The 21,987-nt window shown below is 43.3% G+C and overlaps 1 protein-coding gene across 1 annotated transcript in view; it reads right to left on the reverse strand.

The window, feature by feature from the left end:
* LOC147115831 (IQ domain-containing protein J-like) overlaps positions 1 to 21,658 on the reverse strand; it is a 314,840-nt gene extending 293,182 nt beyond the window's left edge. Inside the window, exon 1 of the mRNA XM_085989452.1 lies at positions 21,416 to 21,658. Within this exon, the coding sequence (XP_085845578.1) occupies positions 21,416 to 21,424 (9 nt within the window). The 5' untranslated portion in view covers positions 21,425 to 21,658. The remainder of the gene's footprint in view (positions 1 to 21,415) is intronic.
* Between the last annotated feature and the right edge of the window lie 329 nt (positions 21,659 to 21,987).

A 21,987-nucleotide genomic window follows, 5' to 3' on the forward strand; every position in this document is an offset into this window, starting at 1 on the left:
GACGTGTCCCCATTATGGCCATGGGCTGCCTCAGCTGAGGGTGGCACTGATGTTCCGGCTTCCTCTTCCTCCTCCTCGCCTTCCGATTCACTCACAGTGGCAGCTTGAGGGCCCGCCTCCTTACCTCGCGAATCAGCATCTGAAAGCAGGGAGGTACAAGAGTTGCTTTAGCGTGAGGACAGGGTGGCAGCGAGGGAGGCATGAGTGCTGCAATGCACTGCATTGGTTCGATAGTGGCAAAGGATGCTGGTGTGAGGCACAAGTGGAAAGAGAGAGGTCAAAAAGGTAATGACCTTACCATTGCTGCCCAGAACGGGGTCGGCATCTCCAGTGGCGACGGGGCCAATCAGCCGGCCTGCCATAATCCGTTCCACTCGCTGCTCCAGATCGCTGAGGTCTTTAAGTTCAGGACTGCCTCCCCCGGTCCGTTGCTGCTGCCTCCTATTGTGGGCCAGCTTGCACTGCAAGAGAAAAGACGGGCTCTGAGTACAGTGTGAAGCCCTGATCTTGGCTGCCCTGCCTCCCATGATAGAATAGCCCTTACAGTGTCAAGCCCTGATCTTGGCTGCCCTGCCTCCCATGGTCAAATAGCCCTTACAGTGTCAAGCCCTGATCTTGGCTGCACTGCCTCCCATGGTCGAATAGCCCTTACAGTGTGTAAAGTGGTGAATGGGCATGTGATTTTCATGAGAGGCCCATAGGTGTTGGATGAGGGCTGGACATTGGGGCTTTCAGGACCATTTGGCCATAAAGTGAGGTGCACATGCAGGGATGAAGAGGATACTGGAAAGGGTACTCACCCTGACAACCCGAGTGAGGTCGTTGAACTTCTTCCTGCATTGCGTTGGGGTCCTAGGTACTATGCTGCTGGCGGTCACTCTGTGTGCCACCTCCCTCCAAGTTTTTCGATATTCATTGGGCAGCGGCCTCCTGCCACTGTCTGGAAAGAGGATAGGTCGCCTGCGCTCCACTGCGCCAACCAGAACCTTCAGGGCCCCCTCACTGAAGCGCTGCGCTCGCTCCCTGGCCCTCTCCATGGTCGTAGGCGTAACGATGTCGCAGCAGGTTTGTCCAGGCCGAGAATCAGGGCTCCAATGTGCAGGGCGTGGCTGCAAGCCAAATCGACCCTCCCCCTTTAAGAGGTGACCGGCGCCAGCGTGTCTGCCTGCAATCGCTAACTGGCCGCACCTGCGCTGCGCCCGCCCTCGGACAGTCTTAGGATAGTAGTGCAGCGCCTGCCTTAGCGCAGCAAGAACCTCTTGGGGCGAAGCAACTCAATTTCGCTGAAGGTGGCGCTAAGTTGCGCCGGGCGCTAAATTTAGCGCACGCTCGACTGTAGCGCCCCAAACGTGGCGATACTGAATTTCTAGGCCATGAGCTTTAAGGAGGTTTTCAAAAATGAGGAGAGGGTGGAGGAGAGGTGAACAGGTTTAGGGAGAAATTCCAAAGTGTAGGTGCAGGTGGCTGAAGGTTCTGTTGCCAATGGAGGGACTAAGGGAAGGGGATGCACAACAACCAACTTCAGAGGAATGGAGGTTTTGAGAGTGGGGAATATAGGGCTGAATACTACTGAATTGAGGGAATGTAGTTTTAGTCACTGCGGTAAACAGATAACTATAATCGCAGATCTCCATAGGAAATATCTTGTTCAGTTTGAAACATGGCAATGCAAATGGAAAAAATATTTTTCACAAAATATGCATACCTGGTCTTTCTTTCTCCTTTAAAATGGTACTCAATGTGGGAAATCTGAACAGATGGCAGTGTGATTTTGTAAGAGTTCCTACCAAGGGAAATATCTTCTTCAGTTGAGTTTTAATCTTTTTTTTCTTCATTTTAATCTTCAATTCTACACTACCATTGAATGAGGAAAAAGGGACAATGTTAAATACAAAGATGGGGCTGAAACAAGTCTTACATATTCCCAGTAAATGATTTAAAGGCAGCTTTTCGTTTTGTCAAGAATGATTACACTGCACTAAAAACGGGACTCAATGCCCAGTAATGAATCTGAAGGTGTGCATAAATCAGTGATTTCACCACAAAAGTGATTGTTTTGGTATGAGGCAAGGAAGAGTGTGTTTTGCATTAGAAAGTAGGTTCACATAGTTCTCCTTATGCTGTAACCACTCAGTCAAAGAGGAGTTTATATGTTAATGAGCCAGGCATGAATGATGTGACTATATAATATCTAGCAGCTATAGTTAATTCATTATCTCATTTCAGACTTCCCTACAAACACCCACTCCTGTTATAATTGGGATGCCCTATTCATTTAACCCCAGCATGGGGTATCTGCTGAGAACCAACTCTTGTGGAGGGCGGGGTGGGGGGAAAGAGAGAGGCAGCTGGTATTACTGACCAGTCTGCTGGCAAATTGCTATAGGGAGAAGTCGGATTGACAGCCCACCCACTTTCTCATGCGTTTCAGTACTGCAGTTAAAATGCTGGTTGGCGGATTCCCAGTGGGAACGTGCATTAAGTCGATTTTCATGATTTTAACCGTTCTCTCGCCCCGTTCCTGCAGGTGGGTCGAGTTAAAATCGGGAGTCAATGGGGGAAAAATTCAGTTGCTTGCGCCGCCCGTTAGTGCCTTAAGAGGGCGCCAATTGGGGCACAAAGCAACTAGAGGCTGGGCGCGGTGATGCTTGTGCCGCTTGTGAAATTAACTAGACAGTTTGCGGCGGCGCTTCCGCCACTTCCGCCACGATCTCCTGCGCCGGCAAATTGTGATGTCAGTCGAGTGCGCAATGCCCCGTTAGTGCCCCGGACCGGATATTGAGTGGCGCCCCCTACCTTACCACCTGCCGCTAACAACGACAGGTTGAGGGGAGCGTTATGCAGTAAGAAAGGGACTAGGGGAGCGCTATTTAAAGGCGACCGCTTCCTGCCTATTTTTGTCGGTGACATTTTTGCACCACGCAGTCAGAGAGAGAGAGAGAGAGAGAGACTGACTTCTGGAGAAATTCAACGCTGTGTGAAGGAGTTTTGAGTACTGAGCAGCACTTTGCAGGTTTATTTTGATTTGCCCTTCCTTGCTTCGCCAGCACTCTGAGGTAGCATCTCACTCCTTGGCGTTTGCGCCTTAAGACAGGTGCGAAGCACCTGATTTAGCGCTCCAATCACCTCCAGGGGCAATAAAAGCCAAGTTTGCTGTCGGAGGCGATAATTAGCGCCAGGCGCTGAACTTTGCGCACGGCCGATAACGGCGCCCCAAATGGGGCGATACCGAATTTTTCCCCCAATGTTCTTTACACAGGCAAATTACTTAATTCAAAACAGTGCAATCCAGGAGCATAAAATACAGCAGTATGGTGCACATGATTGGAAACTTCTCTACTCATTAGATGGATCACAATCATAGGTTAAATTCAAAAATGGCCAATGTCCAGCTAAAATGTCATTTTCTCCATTAATTTACTTGGTGTGTTGATTGCAACATGGATGATTACTTTTAATCATATTCAGCCTCCCCATATGAGCCTTCCATGAACTAACCATCTTAAACTATATTTGGATGAATATTTTGGAGCTTGGTGCTGTAGATTATTTGGAAGCAATTACTGCATTCCAAACCAATATGTTGTAAAAATCAAGAGCTGAAAGTCTAAATACTTGTTAAATGTCAGCGAAGCACACGTGTATTTCAAACTTTCAGATGCTGTTCACCTTTAAAATATACCAAATTATGATGTGAAATGCCAAGAATAATGCAGCTTAGTAGTTCAACATATCCCCATCTTCAGAATTCTTAAAGGAGGAAGGTTACTGTTTTGGTAAGAAAAGAGCAGAGAAAAGCAGATCATGTGTCATGTTTCTCCTCCTTGGTGTTTATTTTAGCCAACTTTTAGTGTTCTCTGTTTCAGGTGAATATCAACTCCGTTTTTGAAAGTTTTTTGACTATGTCCATGCTTCAGATGATTTGTCTAAAACTTTTTTCACCTTTTTCCCTGTGAAAAAGTTGAACTTCTTGCCATCTCCAAGAAAGAGCTATTACATGTGGAGGCATTTTAGATGTTAGAATCATAGAATAGAATCATGTTCCTAGACACCAAGTTCAAAAGTATTCCATCAGAGGGGGAGAAAGTTTAAATTAGGTTTTTTTTGGTTTAATCTGGAAACACTAACATTTCTGAGGAACAACGATTAGCCGATCATAGACCTCAGGATTTGCCTGTTTAGTGCACTTGCCCATAAGTAATCGTTTTCCAAGTAAGACATCAAAGGGGTAATTTTACAAAATCCTGCTCTTGGCTGCAAGGAGTGGCTAGCACAAATTCAGGCGTGTGCTCCCACAATTATCCACTCATTTTGCAAGCCAGGATTGCAATTTGTAAAACTGCTCCTTAGGTTTCCACTCTGCTCCAGTTGGACTTTGTGGCTTTAAAGGGAGAGGCCAAATTAAACATATCTGTTCCGTTTTGGTCACCTGTCCCAATATCTCATGTGGCTGGGTGTCAATTATTGTCTGATAACGCTCCTGTGAAGCACCTTAGGACATTTTACTATGTTAAAGGCACTATATAAATCCAAATTGTTGTTGTTAGCAGCAAAAATCTTTCCTTTATGCTAATTAGTAAAAGGCTAGCAAGAGGTAAACACGCCCTTACATTGTGCATTATATGGCATGGCACTCATGTAACGAAAGAGCAGATCCTCTACAGTACTGTGAGCAAAACTACAGAAGGTCTGCTCATCTTTTTTAAAAAAAATAGCTTTCAGCCAAAAGGCAAGTCTGCAGGGACACAATTATACAAAGTGGAGAAATCAAACTATGAAGCATGGTGAAAGCAATGAAACAAGCTGCTCGTCTCCAGGTGGCGAACACAACATCAACCACAGGAAACAGCGCAGAAGAGCTGGTTGACTGTCATATACCGTACAACCCTACTGATGCTGCTCAAGTTCCAGGCAACAAATCTTGACAGCTTTAACAACTGTCCCATCCTCCAAGAAAACATAGCAATTATTAGTCATCCTTGAAGGCTGCCTCTTAAAAGGGATATAGCAAGAGGTCTTAAGACCATATTGTGTTCAGAATCTCATGAATTACCACAGTATGTAGGATATATACATACACAGACACGTATATACATACAATTATATATACACATATATAAAAATATATACACGCATATATACACATATGTATGTATATAAAATATATACACACACATTTATATATATTTTTTATATATATATATATCATCTCATCCTCAAAATAAGGACTATCTTACACCCCTTATCCACATCAGAAGAATCTACTCCCAATCATGCCACTAATAAAAGTTGCTTCAACACCATCATCAAAAAATGGGAACCTTCAAAAGAGAAAACATTCAAATATAAGTCTATTACTAAATACACACTTACTTAACATCCCAGTACTCTATGGCACAGTCCGTTCTAGCTTTGGCAATCTGTACACTTACACATACAAAACATTCAAATCAATATTCACAACCACCAGCCAAAGAAACATTTCAACTTACTCCCTGAAACATACAACAGTAACTTCAGTACTGTGCAAGTGCTAAGGAACAACACATTCACAGCTATGTATACTAATCTGCCCACATGTATGGCCAGAATGTATAAAATCAAACCAAACTGCCATATTATATATAGTTTATACAATATACCAAAGGAAGAAGTAGAGCTATAACTCTAAGCTTGGGAGTTCACAGAGCATTTATAAAACCCTTTGACCTCCACCATAGTTTATTGCATCAGAACCCTTTTGTTACTCTACAGCCCTGCAACGAGAGGTGATGTTCTTGTATACATCTTACAATGACTTTTGATGAATAATTTCCTCTCCAGGCATCTGATGATACAAATTATTCTCAGTTAGAAAATGTAGATTTAATTCAAAGCAGTAACAAATAAAGAGCCTTATAAATTAAATATGCCAATTACTACACAAAATGGTGTACAATGATTTCCATTTATTTTCTAAAATCATATATCCAAATTAACAGTACAAAGCAAAATATTCAAAAGTACCAAGGGAAAAGATGGTAAATGTTTCAACCGAGCAAAGGTTTTATCCCAGAAGGTTAAACATCAATAATTGAAGTTGTACAATTTTGAGCAGAGACTTGTGAAATGTCACAATCTAAGTTTTGAATTGAACACTTTCAAATAAAATTACTTAGCTGACTCAAATAAACATTCTTTAATGGATCAAATATAGACAAAGCATTTTACAATAAAGTAGAAATAAAAATAGAAAGCTGACAAAACATTGCATAGCATGAATACATCTACCTATATATAATCAAAAGTCTTGCAATTAGCATGTCAGTCAGTGTCCTATAATGTAAAAGCAAAATAATGCGGATGCTGGAAATCTGAAATAAAAACAGAAAATGTTCATAAAAAGCATTCATAAAAAGCAACACACCACTATTAACCGAACAAAGCTTATTGCCTGAAATATCACTGAACAGGTAGGAAACCAACAATGAAAACTCAGCAAGCAGCTACCCATAAACAAGTAACAAGGAGCATAAGGGGAACCAATGAAATTGCTCAGAATATTTTTTGAAAATGCTTTCAGCCTCCGTTGCACTTTAAGTGCTGTGGAATGGCTGTGTCTAACCTGACCTGTCCCTTTAAGAACATATGTTCTATTACTGCAACATCCGGAGGTCAATTTAAGGCTAATTGCTTATAGGGACATCCGGAGGCCTGAGGTCAAGTAGAAAGTCTTTTCTGCTGCTGGGGAAGTTTCTATGTAGATTGGAAATGATTGGCCTGCTTTCTCTTTGTGCGTACTTATTTTTAAATGTGGCATAGAAATTTGCATGTATGACAAAATTTGACACATAAACAGATAAAAAGGATCTCAAAACTTTTATATATACACAAGTGAATCTCCCATAACATTGCACATGGTAAGCCGAAGACTATGGTCTCTGTTATCTTCATATAGCTATTTCTTACTCTGTCTCCTCTTCTGCTTCTGTCTTTTTCTTTTCTTTTGGTTGATGAGGTAGGAGAGCTGCAGGCTCCATTTTCTGACGGGGATTTCGGGGTAAATGTTGCCTGCTGACCTCAAGACTTTCCTTCCCATCACTCATGCTTCCCCAACCTCTCTGCATCCATCATATCCCCTACCCCTTCACCTTCCAACTACCCTCTTTCCTACCATTTCACTTCTATCACTATTCATCTCTTTCCATTTGAATTACCCACTCCACTTCCACATCCTCCCTCCCTCACTCTACTGTCACTCACTTCACCCTCGACGCTCCATCCGCTACCCCCTCACTCTCACTTGCTCCCGCCCCAGGGTGGGTGTTGTGATAGTAGAGGTCCCTTCACCCTCACCCTGTTTCCTTTGTTTGTTTGTTTGCCTTGAAATTTCAACTTACTTAAAAAAAAATGTTGGCCCCTCTTGGGATATCAGCATGTCTGCTGCCTCATCACCCCCTTAACCAATACCTGCCATGGTGCCAGAAGGTCCCCTGGGCCAGAAGTGCTGGAGAGAAAAAAGATAACAGAGCCATACACTTCATACTCAATATATTAATATAATTTTACCCATTTTGGTGGTATTATGAATTATTGTACAATCAAGTTCATGGAAATGCCAAATATTCACTCAAAAATATTGCAGCCCTATTCTTCAAATGTCACAAGAAGGAAGAGAGCTTTGATTTTTATACCCCTTCAGCTGTACATGAGACTGTTATCAAGTAAAATCTATTACTGCTCACAAAATAGTTTTCTAAATAGCTTCTTTGACACTGGCATCCAGCAGTCAATACACCAGTGTCAAAATGCAAAGATGATTGCATTATTTACTAACCAATTTACAGTCCTGCCCACTACGACTTAATCCACTTCAACATGTATTATTCAATACATATACTTTATCTGTCATCTAAGAACACGCAATTTCAGAGTCCAAAAATATGCCCATAAAGGCAAAGTGTGAAGAGGTTGAATGTAGAAAAGAATCAAGATGTTGCAAGACTATTTGTGATTTACCTTTTTTTTTAGGGAATTAGCCTGGTGGCATCTTTGCACAGAGTTATTTTCTAGCTGCTGTGCTACAGTCACAAGGGATCTGAAGTATTTCCAGTTGCGTGGAGATGCAACAAATCCTATTTTCAGTTTCTCTGTGGCCTCACAATCTCATTTTTTGAGACAAATTCCTTATGACAGCTTCAACCTGTCACAGGGAATGTTGCAGGTGTATTTAATGTACACAGTATATAGTCCTTAACCTATGGCACTGTGGAAGCTATTGCTCAGAAGGGCTCTGAAAATACTTGTCGACTTGCCTTGGAAGGGGGAGAGGAGAAAACATTAGCTTTTTTAAATAAACGCAAGATCAAATTGTAATTTCAGACAAATCTCCAACCTTTTTCTCAAATTCCTTTACATTAGTGTGAATGCCAACTTGTTATGCCATTCATACCACTGCTAATCAAATCTTCCCTTATCTGTATGGAAACCAAATTAATCTAAAGGAATTAGGTGGGAGGATGTCTACTGTAAATATATAATATTAAATGACTGTTACTTATTTGCTTGTTTATCTTTGTAAAATAAATTCACTTGCTCTCTTAAACTTATAATTAGGTCTGATGTGATAATCTACTGCTTTTGAAGACTGGCGGGAGATCTGATGGAGGCATAGGATATGTGCAGCAGCTAAAAGCAATTATCAGCCAGGGCACATTACTGAAAGCTTACTTAAATCTCAAAGCAAGGATATACATTCTTTAAAGGTATGGGGAGGTATGAGAGTGCTCCCATAGCATTTAAATTAGAGCTCACCCAATGGCCCAGGAAATTATCTCATGAGTCGTTGAACTACATAGAACAAGATTCCAGGTTCGACAACCTTCTGTGCTGAATTAGCTGATCTATTGCATGCCCCCATGTTAAGGAGGGAAAACTTAGCCAGGGATCCAGTATTTGGATAATGGTCATTTGAGTGAGCTACCAGAGAATGACCAATGCCAGTTAAATCATAAGAGATCAAGAAGCCAATGCCTTCGAGAGGAGAGGAGAAAGAAGGAGAAATACTAAAGCTAGACACCTATTCCTGATGAGCTAGGATATAGTTTACATTAATTTATGGAAATATATATTCCTATTAAGCAAAGAGTGGGGCAGTCTTCTGATCCCACAGCAAAAATTGAATTTCTGATTGAGAAAATAATTACAAATGTTTTACTTGACAACGTCCTTTTTTCTTTTACTTTTTCTGGTAATTTTTCTCCCCTCCTCCCCTGAAGTAGTTCTCTCTGTGCTGAAAACCAACATGATTCACTGTAGCATTATAGCACAATGCACTCCAATTATTTGCCAGGTAAATCTGTGTTTTAAAGGGTGCCATTAGCGGTAGCATTCTGAAATATATTCATCTACTCCTCCAGATGCCCAAAAGAAAGAGGAATGTGTAAAGTGCCTTGGGGAATCGGAGTCTTCGCAAGCAGGTTTCGTCTGACCCTTTAAAAATGGATGACGCCATGAAAGCAGGCATTATTTGATCTCCTAAAATGCAAACACATCTGTCCTATGTGCCTCCTTTCATCATTCTTCTCTCCCTTCAGAACCTGCAAATATGACGAGGTGTCCAGAGGGATTCAACATTAGCAGCACAGTTTCTTGGGGAACTAGCACAGATTGCAGATAGGGTGCAGCTTTAAGACATTCTCGGCAACTTCCTTTTTCTCCCAAAACACCAATACAGCAAAGAAGCAGTAAAATAATTGCTAACAGCTGCTAATAAAATCTCAAAAGCACACTTTTAACAACAAAGATGCAACACGAGGGAAGGAATACTGAGCATCTGTAGCATTATTCAGACTTACCGAATGCATTATGGTGCTAAGCCTTCATTTGCATTTTATCAAGCTTTTTATATGCCGCACACATGACAGATGTGCAGACTTTCAGTGTCATCTGAATCTTGGCCGCGATTTCCCCTACCGTGGCGAAAGACGTTGGCGGTGGGTCCCAGCCTTGTTGCTGGCTCCAGCCCACTGTCCAAAATGATTTTACGTTGATTGGGCTTGTTAAGCCCACCCAGCTCGTTTGCCGGCCAATTGAAGGAAGCAGGTCTGATGACGTCACTTGATGATGCATCAGCAGCTGGATTCCTTAAAGGGACCATGTGCAAATTTACTTTAACATTTGTGCTGTCAGTGTTCTACAGGATTGAGCTGCTGCAAACACTGACAAGCGGTGCACGGCTGCACCCAGGCTCTCCCATGACTCCCTACATATGCTTATGGAGGGAATCACAGCACGCAGGGAGGTTCTCCTCCCTTCCCATGGACGGAAGAGACCTCCTCAGGACACCAACGTGGCCTGGTTGCACATTGCACAGGAGGACAAAAGCAGGGATGTCGTCAGGAGGACCAGGCTGCAGTGGCACAAACTTTCACAAACACAGTGTGCCGGTGGTGGAGGGAGTGAATGTTTAAGGTGGTGGATGGGGTGCCAATCAAGCGGGTTACTTCGTCCTGGATGGTGTCACGCTTCTTGAGTATTGTTGGAGCTGCACTCATCCAGGCAAGTGGAGAATATTCCATCACACTCCTTACTTGTGCCTTGTAGATGGTGGAAAGGCTTTGGACAGTCAGGAGGTGAGACACTCGCCGCAGAATACGTAGCCTCTGACCTGCTCTTGTTGCCACAGTATTTATGTGGCTGGTCCAGTTAAGTTTCTGGTTAATGGTGACCCCCAGGATGTTGATAGTGGGGGATTCAGTGATGGTAATGCCATTGAATGTCAAGGGGCGGTGGTTAGACTCTTGCTTGTTGGAGATAGTCATTGGCTGGCACTTCTGTGGCGCAAATGTTACCTGCCACTTATTAGCCCAAGCCTGAACGTCGTCCAGGTCTTGTTGCATGCGGGCATGGACTGCTTGATTATCTGTGGAGTTGCGAATGGCGCTGAACACTGTGCAGTCATCAGCAAACACCCCCATTTCTGACCTTATGTTGGAGGGAAGGTCAATGATGAAGCAGCTGAAGATGGTTGGGCCTAAGACACTGCCCTGAGGAACTCCTGCAGCGATGTCCTGGGGCTGTGATGATTGACCTTCAACCACCACAACCATCTTCCTTTGTGTTAGGTATAACTCTAGCCAGTGGAGCATTTTCCCCCTGATTCCCATTGACTTCAGTTTTACTAGGGCTCCTTGATGCCAGACTTGGTCAAATGCTGCCTAGATATCAAGGGCAGTCACTCTCACCTCACCTCTGGAATTCAGCTCCTTTGTCCATGTTTGAACCAAGGCTGTAATGAGGTTGGGAGCCGAGTGGTCTTGGTGGAACCCAAACTGGGCATCAGTGAGCAGGTTATTGGTGAGTAAGTGCCGCTTGATAGCACTGTCGATGACACCATCCATCACTTTGCTGATGATTGAGAGTAGACTGATGGGGCGGTAATTCGCCGGGTTGAATTTGTCCTGCTTTTTGTGGACAGGACATACCTGGGCAGTTTTCCACATTGTCGGATAGATGCCAGTGTTGTAGCTGTACTGGAACAGGGTTGGTCCCCTGGCTTGATGGTAATGGTAGAGTGAGGGATATGTTGGACCATGAGGTTACAGATTGTGATGGAATACAATTCTGCTGCTGCTGATGGCCCACAGCGCCTCAAGGATGCCCAGTTTTGAGCTGTTAGATCTGTTCTGAATCTATCCCATTTAGCACAGTGGTAGTGCCATACAACACGATGGCGGGTGTCCTCAATGTGAAGACGGGACTTCATCTCCATGACTGTGCAGTGGTCACTGCTACCAATGCTGTCATGGACAGATGCATCTGCAACAGGTAGATTGGTGAGGACGAAGTCACGTATGTTTTTCCCCCGTGTTGGTTCTCTCACCACCTCTCACAGGCCCAGTCTGGCAGTTACGTCCTTCAGGACTCGGCCAGCTGGGTCAGAAGTGGTGCTACCGAGCCACTCTTGGTGATGGACATTGAAGTCTCCCACCCAGAGTACATTCTGTGCCCTTGCTACTCTCTGCTTCTTCCAAGTGGTGTTCAACATGGAGGAGTACGGATTCATCAGCTGAGGGAGGGTGGTAGGTGGTAATCAGCAGGAGGTTTCCTTGCCATGCTTGACCTGAAGCCATGAGACTTCATGGGTTCTGGAGTCAATGTTGAGGACTCCCAGGGCCACTCCTTCCCGACTGTATACAACTGTGCCGCCAGCACTGGTGGGTCTGTCCTGGCAGTGTTACAGGACATACCCAGGAATGGTGATGGAGTAGTTTGGGACATTGGCTGAAAGGTATGATTCTGTGAGTATTAGTATGTCAGGCTGTTGCTTGACTAGTCTGTGGGACAGCTCTCCCAATTTTGGCACAAGTCCCCAGATGTTGGTGAGGAGGACTTTGCAGGGTCGACTGGGCTGGGTGTGCCGTTGCCATATCCGTAGCCGGTGCCAAGGTCAATGTCAGGTGGTCCGTCCAGTTTCATTCTTACTATTGTGGTTCGTAGCAGTTTGTTACAACTGAGTGACTTGCTAGGCCATTTCAGAGGGCAGTTAAGAGTCAACTCTTCACTGGAGTCACATATAGGCCAGACCAGGTAAGGGCGGCAGATTTCCTTCCCTAAAGGACATTAATGAACCAGATGGGTTTTTACGACAATCCAATAATTTCATGGTTACCATTACTGATATAGGCTTTTTTATTCCAGATTTATTTAATTAACTAAATTTAAATTCCCCGGCTGCCATCGTGGGATTTGAACTCACGTCTCTGGATCATTCATCCAGGCCTCTGGATTACTAGTCCAGTGACATTACCATTATATTACCATTCCCTTCATTCTGCTGTGCCACTCATCACATCCCCATCATTCTGCCTTTCCTACCCTGCTCCTGCACATCCTTACTCACACCAACTTACCTTGCACCTCCACCCATCCCTCTCTATCTACATTATCACTTACCCATCTCACGAGCCACCCCTCACACTCACCCTCATCCTAGTGCAATCATACCAACTAACAACACACAAGAGTAGGCACTTGTGTGTTTTATGCAATGTTCATGTAAAGTTTCTGTTAATGTGGTGTCAAACATGGAAACCTGTATTTTCAACACTTGCGTTCTTGGACAAATCTGTGTGCACCTTTGGAAGTGGCTTAGTGAGTTGCAGTGAATGGTGAGACATAACGGTACCCCCCGCAATAGTGATGAGTGTGAAAGGAATGGCTTGGGCATTGTAGGGATGCTTTATAGTGTTGGGTGGTGCCAACCTGGCACATCACATGGCAGCCAGGATGTACAGCATCAAGTGAAGTAAATCTAACCATGGTGAGGCCATCCTTGGCCTCCTGGGCAGCAATGTCAATGGGTACTGATGCCCTCTGTCCTGTGCAACATCTGTTGATTGCGGAGAAGGTTGGCGTTGTTGTTGGTGCTGCTGGTGTGCCTGGTGCTGCTGGTTGTGGGGATGATCATGGTGGGATTCTGAAGACCTAGTGAGATAGTTTCAAGGGCACCAATGCTGATGTAATAGATGGCAGGTGAACTCGAGATGACAGAAGTGATTTGTCAATGGTGAGAGTGGTTGTTCCAATGAGGTGACACTGGATAGAGAGTTTACTCCAAACACTTGCAACCTGCATAAAGCTCAATCTGTCTTCCAACTGCAGTAAGCAACAGCTTCTGAGCTTGGAAAGTGAACAGCTGTGAGATGAGAGCTTTTATAACACATTTGCAGCTGTCAATAATGAGATGATTCCATGGTCATACAACTCCCGACCTGCTTACCTGACGTGATCCCTGAGCAGCGTGGACCCCATGGGAGACCTCGTAAAATGGAACGGTGAGCTCAAAATACTTCTTAATGGGCTATTAACAAGGTCATAATGACCTGAATTGCCTCCCCTGTGTGTCGGGTCTGTTCAGCGCTGACAGACCCGACATCTGGGAAGGCGCGTGGTGGCAGCTTGAGAGCTTTGGCTTCCAGTCTAATTCAAAATCTAGTGTGGCAGACAGATACGGCAGGTGAGAATCTTCTCTGTAATGATAGTGCCAACAAGCTTCAGAGATTTGCTAATCAGTAAAGTGAATTTAGTTCACTAACAGGGATAATGTGGTGTTCATTGCTATTTTATATGTTTTGAGGAGCATTATGAAATACACTGAAATTCATTATTCTGTTAGTTCATAAATTACATGTAAAGCTTAAGCCAGTTTGTTAGGTTATAGTTGGCCTTGCTTCACTAGAGTGTTCATTAGTCCACATTCCAGAAAATAGGAGAAACACAGTCGGGCTCATGTGCACATCTTTTTTTTTATTCATTGATGGGATGTGGGCGTCGCTGGCTGGCTAGGCCTGCATTTAGTGCCCATCCCTAATTGCCCTTGAGAAGATGGTGGTGAGCCACCTTCTTGAACCGCTGCAGTCCATATGGTGTAGATACACCCACAATGCTGTTTGGAAGGGAGTTCCAGGATTTTGGCCCAGCGACAGTGAAGGAACGGCGATACAGGTCCAAGTCAGGATGGTGTGTGGCTTGGAGGGGAACTTGTAGGTGGTGATGTTCCCATGTGTCTGCTGCCCTTGTCCTTCTAAGTGGTAGAGGTCGCGGGTTTGGAAGGTGCTGTTGAAGGAGCTTTGGCAAGTTGCTGCAGTGCATCTTGTAGATGGTACACACTGCAGCCACAGTGCGCCGGTGGTGGAGGGAGTGAATGTTGAAGGTGGTGGATGGAGTGCCAATCAAGTGGGCTGCTTTATCCTGAATGGTGTCGAGCTTCTTGAGTGTTGTTGGAGCTGCACTCATCCAGGCAAGTGGAGAGTATTCCATCACACTCCTGACTTGTGCCTTGTAGATGGTGGAAAGGCTTTGGGGAGTCATCTACACTATCCAGATCATGCAATGAGGGGCTTCAATGCAACAACCCTCGGGACACATGATCATATAACTAGATATTGGGCAGTAAAGGTAAACATCGGATTGTAAGGACACAGGATCCACTTGGGGGAAGAGAACGGTGACACTGAACATGGAACAATATCTGATGAAGACTCAAGATTTTTAATATTTGCCTTTATTATTTTAGTTTTTTTTAAATTACAGCAACAGAAACACTTTTATAAGGTGACTATATGCACAGGAAAAGCAGCTACATTTTAATTTTACTATTTAGTGAATCCAATTTCAATTAATTACTTCAAAAAGAGTTGGATTTAATATCTGGTTGGTAATAGAATTGAAGTTTACATGCATAAGAAGTGATCAAATGCTGCTGGGTCCTGTATTCATTTGTGGAAAAGAACTGTGCAGAATTAAATAACAAAGCTGTACGTGTGGTGAGGCATTATGGAGTTTTGCTCAACTATTTGTGCGTTTCAAGTGGGATGTTTGCAGAACTTTCCTTGAGGAAATTATCTAGGTTGGATATAATCTATCAGACAGCAGACTGGACATGGTTTCTGGAAAGAACTTACTCAATGAGCTAAATGTTCTTTTCCATTTCACTCTGTTTTATATATGTACTCTAGAAACACAATGGCCTTTTGCTCTTGGGAATTTCACCTTTGAAGTGCAATTGGTGAATGCTGAATAACGAGAGTCATCACCAGGATGCTCTCATGCACCTCTGAGGGACTCATTCAGAGCCACATTGGAGGGAGGTCTGAGGGCAAATCATGCACCCATCTTCTTGGCAGCAATTGGTAGATGGCTAAGTGAGGAAAGAATAGAGGCAGGAGGACCAACAGAATTAACTATTCAATATACATAAATTTGTTGGGGCAAAAGAGTATATAGAGGATGCAGATTTAAAAACTGTAATTCAAGAACCTGGATGTCTACTGAGCTTTATTACAAATATCATGCATACTGTAATGATAAACTTCACCTGTTCATGATGTGATTATAAATATATCAAATCACAACACTGAAACATTAACTCAAATGGAAGTATTTGGTCATGTGACTATCAGAACATACCTAGTGCTATGTACTTAATTAACACCTTTAATATTAACCTAAAAATGTATTAGCACCAATGTAAGCCTGTGAAGAACTATCATTCCTTGTTAAGTGTTTGAAATCTTTAGCAGCTCACGTAGTTGAGAATATTTACTATTGACCTATATCCTTGCTACAACTAAATTGTTTGCTCTGCTGAAAGTGCATGCAACTCAGTATCACACCTTCACCTTCTATAATGAGAATTACCATAAAAGCTATTTTTTCCAATGTAGCATCAGTATCTACCCTTCCAATTGTGAAGACGTATCTACTATCATACATATAAACTTGAAAATACATTCATACATCAATGTACAAAAAGACATCTTGCATGCAGTTTATCTCATATAAACACATACAAGACTGACTCAAAAATATTCATTTCAGTTGTTATCTCTTAGAGTGCTTGGTCTCTTGCCCATTTATTTATCAGTTGCTAGCTTGATGTGTGCCAGGTTTGGAGCCGCTCTGAATTAAAAGCAATGTGTAAATAGTGCAATGTTGTTTACCCTTGTAATGGGAAGCAAAGATATGAACCTTGTGTGGCTGCTCTGAAATCAGATGCAAATCAAAACGATTCATATCAGGCTCATGTAAACAGGCCAATTTAACTCCTGGTTGGTTTCTGGCCCACTGCCCTTCCACACAAAGGTAGATTGTACAGCATGTAGTAATTTAACACTGTTCATTGGATGTCCTCCTTCAGAGATAAGATACTACGTATACACTGAGCGCTAATTAAATTCAGATCAATAGAAGGTATGGTAAATTGGGTGTTTGATAAAACAGCTGCTGAAGGTTGGTACTGATAACTAGTGTCCAGTACATAAGTGACCCCAGTGGAAAGGCTTACCAATTATATCCTAATAATTGCAATTAATATTCTTCTATTGCATGCATATGGGAAGCTAATTTGAAGAAAAAAAGTTCTTGAAGCAATCTTTATTATAACTAGACATTATAATTTTAAGATTGCAAGAGGTTAGATATTTCTGACTATCATGGTTATTAAAGTTCCAAAAATCTACAAAAAGAATTGAAATAATGATCAAGCTCTTGACATTCAAAATGTGAAATGTAACAAACAGTGCTAGACATGAACAGGGAATGATAGCACAGCATGTTGATGCTGCAACGGACTATGCCACAGGTTATTGGGATTCAGGTTTTTCCACAATTGCTGCACTGATTTCTGCCGTGTTATCAGAGTAGGTACAAAACAGAGACTATATGCTTCCCCACACAGGAATATTGTGAACTATCCCAGGCCATTTTGATATATCCCTCAGCTGCCTAGTCAAGAGCAGTCTTGACAAAAAAAGCTGGAAACACATCTCCGTCTTAATCCAGGAATCCTGGATGGCAGCTGAATGAGAGAGGAGGATTTTTATCATTTGTTTTATATGGATGTAAAGACCAAATATAATAAATATGGAATGCAACCTTTAGGGCCAAGGTGAATTTCACCAAAGTTGGAATATAACAGACAAAAAAAACTTAATTCAGAAGACATTTAAATAAGAAACAGGAATATTATTCAAATAGGCAAATATTGAGATACAGTACTGATAAATGGCAAATCAGAAGCATTGCAATTATGGCAGAATCTAAGATGCAATAGGTTAAATTATATGACTCATTTGGCACAATTAGAAAGCATGTAAAATGAAGCTGTCGACATTCGGTCTCCATGTATCCAGATACCGCACTATTTGCTCAAGTTGTGTCACACACAAATTTATTGCCGAAATGGCAACACCCAGAAGGCAATAGTACAAACTATTTTATAACCAGGATGGTTTTTCAGCATTTTTACACAAGGTTATAATAAACTGAGGTTCTGCTCAGATACACTAAACTACATCAGAAGACAAACAATTTATTTTGTCTTACAATATGCCATAAATGTTGATTAAATTAAAATACTAATTTGGGGGAACTGATTTTTGCTGTACTTATCCTATTAGTCTGATGGAATTCAAATCCAGATGAAAGGATTGTGTATTAACCCATTGTGCCAATGCAACTGGCATACTGGTGCTAGCAATGATAACCTTTACCAATTTGACTTCCAGTGTCAGCACTAAGCACTTCCAGCTCGTGTACAGCGCTGCCCAGATTAAAAACACACACTTTACTGTACCGAACAAAATGCCTTTAACCAATCTTAGAAGAGCACATCTGACTGTAGCAGTGGAAACTCCAATTCCTACACCAGCCATGTTACTGGACTTTTTAATACAGGTAATACCTAAACGCACTGAATTATGTTGCAATGGTCAAGTTATACTGTCAGTGTGCATTTGGAGCTCCAGTTTTCTGGAGAGTCACTGTATCTACATATACACATATACACACCTGTACAGTTTCTGAGAAAGCCAGAGAATTCAGTGCTTGCAGCCAGATTATACTGGTAGCTCACTTGATAAATTACCTACCAGCACATCATTTACCAGCCTGAAGAGACAACGGATCATTACTCTACCATGAAGCAAATCCCTAGTGTAGATACTAGTGGAAGTGCCACCCTTTGTTTATGCCACTATAAGTGTAAATCTAGTCCCAAAGCTTTAATATACTAAGGGCACAAGTGGTATTGCCAGTTTGGGCTAAATTGTGAACAGTTTGTGCTGTGGACCCACCCGGTCAGAACAGAGTTGGGATTACTCAAACACATTCATGTAGGACACAGCCAAAAACCAGCAGCCATCAGTCTGGTCTGGATTAATTTTATATTTAGTTCCCAGAAGTGAACTGATGTAGTACTAGCCCACCACACCACCCAGTCCTACAACAGGCTAAGCTTTGCCAAACCATGTAATAATTATCATTACAGATCATATGTTGTTGGTGGACCAACTTGGGGATTAGTGCATTCTAATTGCCATCCAGAACAATAGGAACAATGGAATGTGTGTGCCCCTAACTGTGGCACTATGGCTTTGTACAGGTCAAGAAGGGATCTTGAAAGTAACAAACATCTATCCCAATTATTGATTCCAGGAAGTCCTGGAGGATGCCCACTTCCATCAGACACAGTCCTTTAGGACCATGCTGAGAAGATGGGAACAGCACTTAGTTCTTTCTGATCTTTCTTTAGTAACAGCAAAGTCCCAATGCAGGCTGAGACTGTGGCACATGGCATGCACAGTTGTCCTTCATGGTTCAGAGCTCCAAGACATGCAAAGGTTGTTTTAGGCCTATGTGCAAGATTCTGGACCAAGCAATGATGTCGATTTGTGACAAAAGGGGAAGTGGTTGAAGAGGGGGAGGGTTCTGCCTTGTAACCGAGTACTTTAGAGCAGAGTAAGCCTCAGGCCAGACATATCTCTTTGCTAAAGTCCATCACAGGAGGAGCAGAATTAAGCATAGTATGCAGCATTGCACTTCGGATGTCTAAAACATCAAAGTGACTAGCAAGTTGCAAGGTGTCATGCACACTAACTGACCACCATACTGAAGGCAGATATCCACTGTAGAGCTTGAGAAGACATTCTGAGAATTAAGGACAACTTCTGGAAAGCATTAGCTAGAGACCAATTATTAGACCTCAAACCTATCTATCCATGGTGTGGAGATGCCGGTGTTGGACTGGGGTGGACAAATGTAAGAAATCACACAACACCAGGTTATAGTCCAACAGCTTTATTTGAAATCACAAGCTTTCGGAGCGCTGCTCCTTCGTCAGGTGAAGTGGAGAGATGCATAAAAACACAGCTTATATAGTCAGAGAATAAACATCTGACATTATTCTCTGACTATATAAGCTGTGTTTTTATGCGTCTCTCCACTTCACCTGACGAAGGAGCAGCGCTCCGAAAGCTTGTGATTTCAAATAAAGCTGTTGGACTATAACCTGGTGTTGTGTGATTTCTTACATCTATCCACGGTTTGCTACCTAGCATAATTGGGTTGCGAAGTGCCAAGCAAATGCTGAAGAAACTCTGCACTACAACTGACTGAACTATAATGTGCATCTATGCTGTGCTCAGGATGATGGTGACAATGAACTCACATATTTTATGGTGAGTTGTGCTACTCGCCATACCACTCATGGTGAGCTCCTAGTAAGTTTTCTGGCGAGCTAATACTCAAACTCATGGGAATCATTTGTGCAATGACTAACGACTTCTCCTTGAGCAGGGGGCAATGGGTGGGATCTCTTTGGGGTCAAGGTGCCCTCAAGATGACATGCCGACTGGTGCAAGTTCAAAAACAAGTCAGCGCTCTGTGGCAAACACTGTACTCTGAGACGTGAACCAAGCAGGTCCAAACGAGGACAGGACACTGTTGATCATTAGCAGATCTGGCTTATTAATGAAACCTTCAGGGGTTGAGCTCTCACTAGGGACGAGGATTCTTTCCAAACATCTCCACATAGTTGAACAAGTGAATTCCCTAACGGGAAGGTTGCTCTTGGCTGGACAAGTACTGGGATACTTCCCAGTGCCAGGTCCTGGTAAGCTTGCAGTGGTAGTTGGCTAAACCTAGTGCACACTCAGAAATCCCTGAGCCTTGGTTTTGCCCTCCGACTCCAAAGCCCTCTAGACGTGGGTAGGTAGGAGATATCGCAGAGGAGAAAAGAATGAGCTCTCCGTATCAAGTAAACAGAAACTCTACTAGGGAGGATTTTCCAAGAGCTTGGTTTGGGGTCTGAAAAACAGCGATGAGTTTCTGCAGCTGACAAAAAACATCCAATCAGTCTCCGCTAGGCTGGCTGAAGTTTAACTTCGGCATTGCTGCAGAGCTCTCCTCATCAGCTAACGATTGCCCCGTGGAAGCAGGCATGTAGTCAAATTGCCTGTTATTAAAAGATCGCTTGCTGCTCACAAATGTTGCGGCGAAACCACGAAACGATCTTTCTCATACAACATATACTGCGTTCAATCTGAAAATGTTAACCCGAATAAAGCATATTCACTGATCTTAGAGACACAGAGTGAGGACCACCTGGATCTATGCCTAGGATGTTTGATATAAATTAGGACGCGAGGAACCCGGTGTAAAATGTATTACAATTATACATGCAAAGCTTCCGTCCTGAAATAAAACTGAAAGGTCAGTAAAAATCATTCAAATTCTCCCTGGAACCTGCAGCCAGGGAAATGCGTGCTGTTGAGCAAGACCAGTCACGTTGCCACCGACTGCATCTGAAGAAGGGACAGGGCAAAGCAAAACTCAGCGCTGTGTGCGAGAGATCGGCAACACCCACCCGTGCAGAGCTGATTGCCGCTGCCCGGGCACACGGGGCAGGTCTGCCGGGGAAGCTGCATATCAGAGCGGTCCCGCTCGCTGACCGACACCCAGTTAAACAAGCGGTCACCGTGCTGCAGAATCCGGACTACAAACACACCGGCAAAGCACCTAGATCAGAACAAAAACAAATAAGACACGGGGATAAACAAAAAGGTAATAAACACCGGAGAATAGAATCAATTACCAGACGCATCTTGGCGTTTCCCGGTCACTGAAACTGAACGCGGAGGTCTTGTGAAATGGGTCGGCGGTGTTCCCGGGCTGTCTCCAACCTGAGTAGTGCGCAGTGAACTCGATGCTGTGCACAATCTTGGAGTGAGAAGCTCGGGAGTTATGCACACCCTAGGCATCCGAAAGACACCGTCAAAGGGAAAGCACCCACCCCACAGACAGCAGGACGACCAGCCAAACACACCAATGAACTCATTGCAATTTGGTAGGTGGAAGGGAAGGGAAGGTTGGATTCGCGCAGGGGTTTGGTCACGCTTCGGCAACTGCACGGAAACGTGCGCATTGCATCCATCACACACTTTAAACATTCAAAAGTGTTCACCGCGCTGTCTTCCAGTGCATTCATGCACATTCATAACGCTGTATCCCAGTGGCCGAATGTATTCGCTCTAGAAGTACAGTGACAGCAGATCCAACATGTAGATCCAATACCAGCCGTTTCTATATAAAGTGGCTAATCGGCAATATAATGGATTTTAGCAACACGTCGATGCCTTCTGTTGTGCTTGAAGGACATGTTTTAAG

Source organism: Somniosus microcephalus, chromosome 6 (assembly GCF_052327205.1).
Source record: "Somniosus microcephalus isolate GS21.2 chromosome 6, FLI_Smic_1.0, whole genome shotgun sequence".
Classification (NCBI taxonomy): Eukaryota; Metazoa; Chordata; class Chondrichthyes; order Squaliformes; family Somniosidae; genus Somniosus; species Somniosus microcephalus.